The 7,059-nt window shown below is 45.9% G+C and overlaps 1 protein-coding gene across 1 annotated transcript in view; it reads right to left on the bottom strand.

The window, feature by feature from the left end:
- LOC102758657 (guanylate cyclase soluble subunit beta-2) overlaps window positions 1-7,059 on the bottom strand; it is a 79,975-nt gene that overhangs the window by 52,866 nt on the left and 20,050 nt on the right. Inside the window, exon 4 of the mRNA XM_015563783.1 lies at window positions 5,358-5,452. Within this exon, the coding sequence (XP_015419269.1) occupies window positions 5,358-5,452 (95 nt within the window). The remainder of the gene's footprint in view (window positions 1-5,357; window positions 5,453-7,059) is intronic.

Below are 7,059 nucleotides of genomic sequence, written 5' to 3'. Positions count from 1 at the left end.
CCCCCCCCCAGTCAATGGCCCCTGCAGTCTGCAAGCTTCAGCACCAGCCTCAAAATCAGGACACCGAGCTCAGTGTCCATTTTCAGTTGGTCCCATGGCCTGGGTTACTTGGTCCACCTCAGAGGGTCTAGGAAAGAGCAAATATTCTAATGCCTGATCTCAGGACTGGGTAGGGTTTATGTTGTTTCTCTTGTTTTTAAAGAGGTACGTGCAGACGGGTGTTGGCCTCTGCTGGTAGCTGACTGTTGAAATGCGTTTTGCTATGGGTTTCTTAGCAGGCAAAGTGCAGACTGACACAGCTGTGCCAAAAGGCTGTTGTGTGTTGTCACTTCTGATTGCTAATAACCCACTTATACACTAAGTAGGCACTTATTCACCTACAGAACAATTTGTGATGCAGCGCGCCAGCTCCATCTGGTCGCAGCCTGAGCTGTGCCATTTAGGAATCACAGAGCTGTGCAGTGGGCGTCTGGAGAACCTGCAGCAATGGCTGTAGGTAATTGGCCTCCTAGAGCCCACTTGGAAGGCAGGGCACCAACGGGTGCGAACTGAGCATGCTTTTTTATATATAAGGGAGACAAAATTACCTAATTTTGAATCCCAGCTTTCAATTTGAAAAATGCACTCACCATACTTATGTACCCTTTCAGGTATGAGCCAACACATGTTATTGAGATAAACAACAAGAAGAAAATACCCTTCTGATTTTCAGCTAGACAGAAAGAAATTACAGTGATATACTTTGGCTTTTGGTAGAAAGGTAATCTGGGTCCGCCCAACATTGGTCTCTAAACTCATTGCTGCCTCTAAATGTATCGGCTGGTTGGGAACTGGGAATGCAGTAGAGCAGGTATGTGATGGCATCTCTCTGCTGAAGGTCCTGCACACACCACACACTGTTTGCTGTCACACAGCTACACAAATGGCCTGGGCATGATATTAAGCACATGTAGCAGTTCTTTCTGGAAATCCAAAACCTAAGAGTTTCTGTACAAATCTGTTCCGTATACTATAACAAAACTCTAGACTGGTGGCTTAAGAACAGAAATTTATTTCCTCACAATTCCTCACAGGAGGCTGGAGTCCAACTGGAGACTTTTTGGTGCGTGGGACGATGCTCAACCAACTGAGCTGCATTGGCCAAGGCTAAATGAAATTTTTTAAGTCTTGAAAAAGATCTGGTGTTAAAGATCCATTTTCTAGAGCATAAGATGACAAAACATTTTCAGTAAAGGGCAGACAATAAAAATTTTCATTTCTGCAATCATATGCTCTCTGCCACAACTACTCAGCTCTGCCGTTATAATGCAAAGCAGCCACAGACAATATCCGTAACTGGCTCAGAGCCAAACTGAGGCGTGACACTGCTGGGACTCTTAGAAATAAAATCAGGAAAAGACTGAAGTTGGGTTTGTTTCCACCACCCAGTCCAAGTTTCCTTGCTCTTCTATTTTCTAAACTCTGAAAACTCTAGCTTTTCTGGTCAAGTCTCAACAGTGGCCTCTCAGGCACAGAATTCCCACCTAAGGGTTTGTATTCTTCCTGTGGCAGGAAAGGAACCGGCGCTCCTCCCACTTTGCTGGAAGAAAGGAGGCAATTGTCAGCATTCAGACGTCCCTGTGGGCCAGCAGCTCTCACTAGTGCCCGTCCCTGCAGGACTGCCGGCAGGAGGACCAGCGCTAGGCCTGTGCAGGTCGGGTAGTGCAAATTAGCATAAGGGAGAGGTCAAGTGGTCTTCCTGTCGGATTATCAAAAGCATATGTAACATCATAGCCTGTTTTCAAGGTTTTAAAAAGTGATGTTTAAGCAAATAAACCGCAGACTCTCTGGCAGGTGTGTTAATACCAGAGAGCCGAGAGGTAACGCTCTGGTGCTGCTACGCCTGTAGCAGGAAGGCTGCTACTTAGAAGCTGAGCTGAGTCTAGAACTGGAAGCAGCACAGCACTATGAAGAGCACACACCTGGGGTTCGACTCCTGCATGAAATCCCGACTCCACCTGCCGCTTGCTAGCCCCGGTTCCACACAAGCTTCCCCTCTACCCTTAGCATCATCAGAATGGGTGACAAAGGGGTCTGGGAGCCCCCAAACGGGCTGGCCAGGGAAGGGGTGGGATTTGCAGGTACCACAGACACTACCTGGGTCCTGGCTCACTTTTTCCTGGAAACTCTCTCTGTGAGGCTCTTTGAAAGGAGGAGTGGGCAGAGGATGCCAACCTGTGATGGTTGGGAGGCCATAGAAGCCCTGACTGCAAACTGCCTGTGTCCTCCCTCAGAGGGTCACACTGGCTTTCGAAGGCATTGAGAGATGTTGCTGTTCACGGAGCATGAGTTTCACAGCTGAAGGAACAAATGAGCGTGTCACTCCCTGTGCCTTATTTCTGGCCTCAGGCTCGGTCTTGTCTCCATTCTATTAGGCGTGCAGGAGCTGAATGACCAGGGGCTAATGCACATCTGGTCAGAAGTTAATCACCAGCTGGTACCCCAGGTTTCTTGTAGCTCCAGGCACCTCTGGCCTCTGCTTGGCTCTGTGGCTCCAAGACAGACCAGAGCGGCCTGATGACCCTGCACAGCAGGGGACCTCGCCCCTTGCTGGAGAGGATCTGTGATCACATACATCCAGTTTCTTAAGCCTCAATGACTTCCTGCTAGCTGCCCTGGTGTGCTCTTAAGCTGTAGCCTGTAACCACCTCAGGAATTGCTCCTGAGGACAGCAGGCCAATTTGCTGGCCCTCAGAGTCACCATGAAAACCAGCTGGAAACCACAGCTCCTACTGCCTAACCCGAAGCTGCACAGGAACCAGCTTGAAGGCTCTACTCACCCGGCCGCCCCTGAACTTCCAACAATTCTCCCCACGGTCCCGGGTGCTAGGCAAGGATGCCGATGCAGTGCCACCTGCAATAATCCCTGAAAGCTATCTCCCCATGACCCAAAGCCACACCGCCTGTGAGGAATGGGCAAGAGAATTTCAATCGGGATTGAAAGTGGCATGTTGTCAAAGAGCCTGGAAGTGCCAGGCGGCTTCCTCTGCTTTATGCCCGCAGACCCCTAGAGCCTAGGACAGCCAGGCTGCCCACCCCTCTTCCCTCGTCAGGCCCCGTTCAGGTGTGCTCAGTGCTGGTGAGAAGGAAGGAGAAAGGAAAGGAGGGCGTAAGGGCTGAATAGTGTTCTCCCCAAACCCATGTCCATCTGGAACCTCCAAATGTTTCCTTATTTGGAATTGGGGTCTTTGCAAATGTAACTACTTAAATGAAGATAAGCTTGTAGTGGACTATGGTGGGCCCTAAATCCAATGATATGATCTTAGAGGAAATCTGTGTGGAGACACAGAAAAGAGGGTTATATGAAGATGAGGCAGAGATGGGAGCAGTGCAACTGTAACCTAGGACTGCCAGCGGCCACCTGAAGCCAGGCGAGTCCTTGGCAGAGAGTCATCTCCCTCAGAGCCTCCAGAAGGAATCAACCCTGATGACACCTTGATTTTGTACTTCTGCCCCCACACCTGTGAGAGAATAAATTTCTGTTGTTTGAAGCCACCTAGCTTGTGCTACTTTGTGGTGGCAGCCCTAGGAATTAATACAAAGGGAAGGAAGAAAATATTTTTTTCAGAGCTTATTATATGCCGGATACCACATTTGACATATTCACAGGCATTGCCTCATTTAATCCTCAAAACAACTCTGAAGAATAAATATTATCCTTACTATTCTCATTTGACCAATGAAAAACTTCCACTGAGCAAGTAACTTGTCCTGGGTCATTAAATTAGAAAGAGCAGAGCTAAATTCTCTTTGTCCTGTTCCTCTTCCCCTCAGAGCCTAGAAAGTGAGCAAGTTAGTGTAATAAGCCACCTTTTGATGATAAATTCTTGGGAGAAATCATTCTGATATTACATGTGCATTGTAAATAGGGCCATCCACACATGGTCCCCCGTTATGGCCCTGCCAGTGGCATTTTAGGGTCCAGGCAGATGAGCTGTTCCGTGGGTGAGCAGATGGGAAGAAGGGCCCTCCACCCCTACAAAGCACACCATGTCCATTTCTGAATAAACATGAGTGTGGTTGGCATAACAAGATTCTCAGTGTTGTTCCTCCTGACACCCAGAGATAATCATGACTGGTCATTGCAAAGTATTGCAACACCTGTCAAGGTCAAAGAAGATGGTGGTGGTGCAGATGATGAAACTCAGGACATTCACAATTTTTGTCTGTAAGAAGCCTCAGGCTGTTCAAGTGGAAAGGATAATATAGGAGCCCTGTGGTGGGTTAAATACTGTCCCTCAAAAATTCATGACCATCCAGAACCTATGAATGTGACCTTATTTGGAAATTGGGTCTTTGTAGATGTAATTAAATTAAGATGAGGTCATGCTTGATTAGCATGGGCCCAGAATCCAATATAAATAGAGTCTTTATAAGAAGAAGGAAGTTTGGACATACAAACATGAACACCCAGAGAGAAGATGGCCATGTGAAGATGGACACAGAGGTTGGAGTTGTGCTGCACAAGGAACACCTGGGAACACCAGGACCTGGCAGAGGAAAGGCCCTTCCCTAGAGCTGTCAGAGGTAGCACAGCCCTGCCAGCAACCTGATTTTGGACTTCTGGTGCCCTGAACTATGAGATAATAAATTCCCATTGTTTTAAGCCATCCAGTTTGTGGTACAGTTGATCCTCATTATTTTCAGATTCTGTATTTGCAAATTTGCCTACTTAATACAATGTATTTGTAACCCCAAAATCAATACCCTTAGATGTTTCGTAGCCATTCTTGGACATGTACATGGCCGAGGAAAATTTGAGTTGCCCAACACATGTTTCTAGCTAAGGTCAAATAAGGCGATTCACTATATTCTTATTTCAGTTCTCATACTATAAACAAGTGACCTTTTTTTAGTGCTACATTCCTGCATTTATATCCTTTTTGTGGTGATTCTGCTGTTTCAAATGCCCCCAAGTATAGTGCTTAAGTGCTGTCTAATGTTCTTCAGTGTGAGCAGGCTGTGAAGTGTCTTACAAAGAAAATATGGAGAGTAGATAAACTTCATTCAGGCATGAGTTACAGTACCGTTGGCTGTGAGTAAGTCCAATATTAATGAATAACAATATATATTAAATAAGGGGTTTTAAACAGAAACACACAAAAAAACAAGGTTATATATTTATCAGTTGATGAAAATGTTGTGAGCAGAGGTTCCCAGGAACCTAGCTCTACATTTCCTACAAGAGCAATGGTTGAATATTTGCGAATTCAGTATTCTGAGGACTTTATAGAACAGAACTACTTGAAATAATGAGAACGTATTGTACTTTCTTACAGCAACTCTAGGAAACCAAAACCGGTCCATTTCATACTCACCCAGGATCTTGCAGGCCTCTTGGATGAGCTTAATGGTGATGATGTCATCATACACTGTGTACGTCATGAAGGCATCTTGCACTTCAGCAGAATTTCTGAAAGGTAAGTCATGGTGCAATAAAAACCCAGCAGCTGGAGCTTTGACCCAGGAATATATCTACTGACTCAGAAGGATATAATATAGCAAGAGTGCTCCTGATCATAAGGAATGTAAGACAGTGGGGTGCTTGGGTATAAATTCCTCCAAGAAGCCTTCCCCAGACCCCAATTTGGCCAAGAGCTCCCTTCTCAAATACCCACAGCAGACTATGTGTTTAACAACTTAAGTCAAGATTCTTGGTCTTACCCTCTAGACGAGCTCCTTGAGCATGGGCACTGGGACATATTTTTATCTTGAACCTCCAGCAAGCGGTGCTGTGTTTGGCACATGTAACAACCTAATGCATGGTAGTGAACTTGGAACTCAGTGGTCTTGAAGCCTTGTTCTCTCAAGCAGGCAAAGCCACTGCTTGAGAATCTCACTGTTTTAACCATGTGGTTGTCTGGTTAGTAGGAGTTACTTTGGTCTTGCAACAGCTAACCAAACCTGGTGAAAAGAGGCTTAACCTGGTAGTCATAAACCTTGCACACTTGGCTTGGTCCTTGCAGGAGCCATTAAACTATAAATAGCAATTTAGTTAATCCAGGGGGAAGGAGGCTGCACAGGCAATGCTTTTCTGAGAAAGGGAGGTTTGACTGACACTGAAGGATGAGTAAGCAAAGAAGAACATTCTGGACTGAAAGAACAGGCTCCAAGGCAGCAGAGAGAATGAAGACTAGAAAACAGTACAGAACATTTGAGTTCATATCAGAAGAACACATCATGGAATCCCAGAAATGGGAGAATTGTAGAATTTCCTAATTGTTCAGTTCTGAGTTCTGGTCTTCCAGTTGCCTCTTGAATGCTTCCAGGGACAGGAAGTTCACTCCTCTGCAAGGCAGCATATCCCATTTATAAACTGTTCTCTTAGATAGAAAGTTCTTTCTTAAGCTGAACTAAAACCTACTTCTGGGCCCTAAAAATACTTTCTATTTGTTGAGCATCTCCTTTGGCCAAGAGATGACAGATTATTTCTGATTATCCTTTTTACTGTTGAGGAAACTGATGCTCAGAAAGTTTAAGCATCTTACCAGGACCACCCAGTGGACAAGAGAAAGATCTGGACTCAGAGCTCCACAGCCCATATGATGCCTGCATTTGCCACTGCAATTTCTCTGATTGGCCCCAATCTCCCCTCCAGGGAAATGCAGAGTCACCTCCAGATATTAAGCCCTCTTATATTTGAAGATCCTTATTCATTCTTAAGTCTTTATTTTTTTTCTGGGCTAAACACTCCTTGATCTTTCTGGAATTCATCTTCCTCACTGTAAAATGAGGAAATAATACCTGTCCCACATTTCTGACAGGAGGATTGATGAGGATGAAATAGGTTAACTGACAGGAAAGAGCTCAGAGAAAGTGAGGAACACACACACACAGGCAAGGAGGAGCCGCAATAATGACGAGGACATCACTGAACCAGAAGCTCTCTGGGTTTGCCTCCACCTCAAGAATCCCTGTTTTGGTCCACGTCTGTACAGGGAGTCTCTAAGCATCGTCAGGGGCAGCTTTCAGAGCAGCTGACTATAGCCCAGGGAAGACGGGGGGGGGGGGGCGGACAAC

The sequence above is a fragment of the Myotis davidii genome, unplaced genomic scaffold, assembly GCF_000327345.1.
Source record: "Myotis davidii unplaced genomic scaffold, ASM32734v1 scaffold39, whole genome shotgun sequence".
Classification (NCBI taxonomy): domain Eukaryota; kingdom Metazoa; phylum Chordata; class Mammalia; order Chiroptera; family Vespertilionidae; genus Myotis; species Myotis davidii.
Note: the sequence above shows the minus strand (reverse complement) of the source record. Positions and strands in the feature narration are given on the sequence as shown.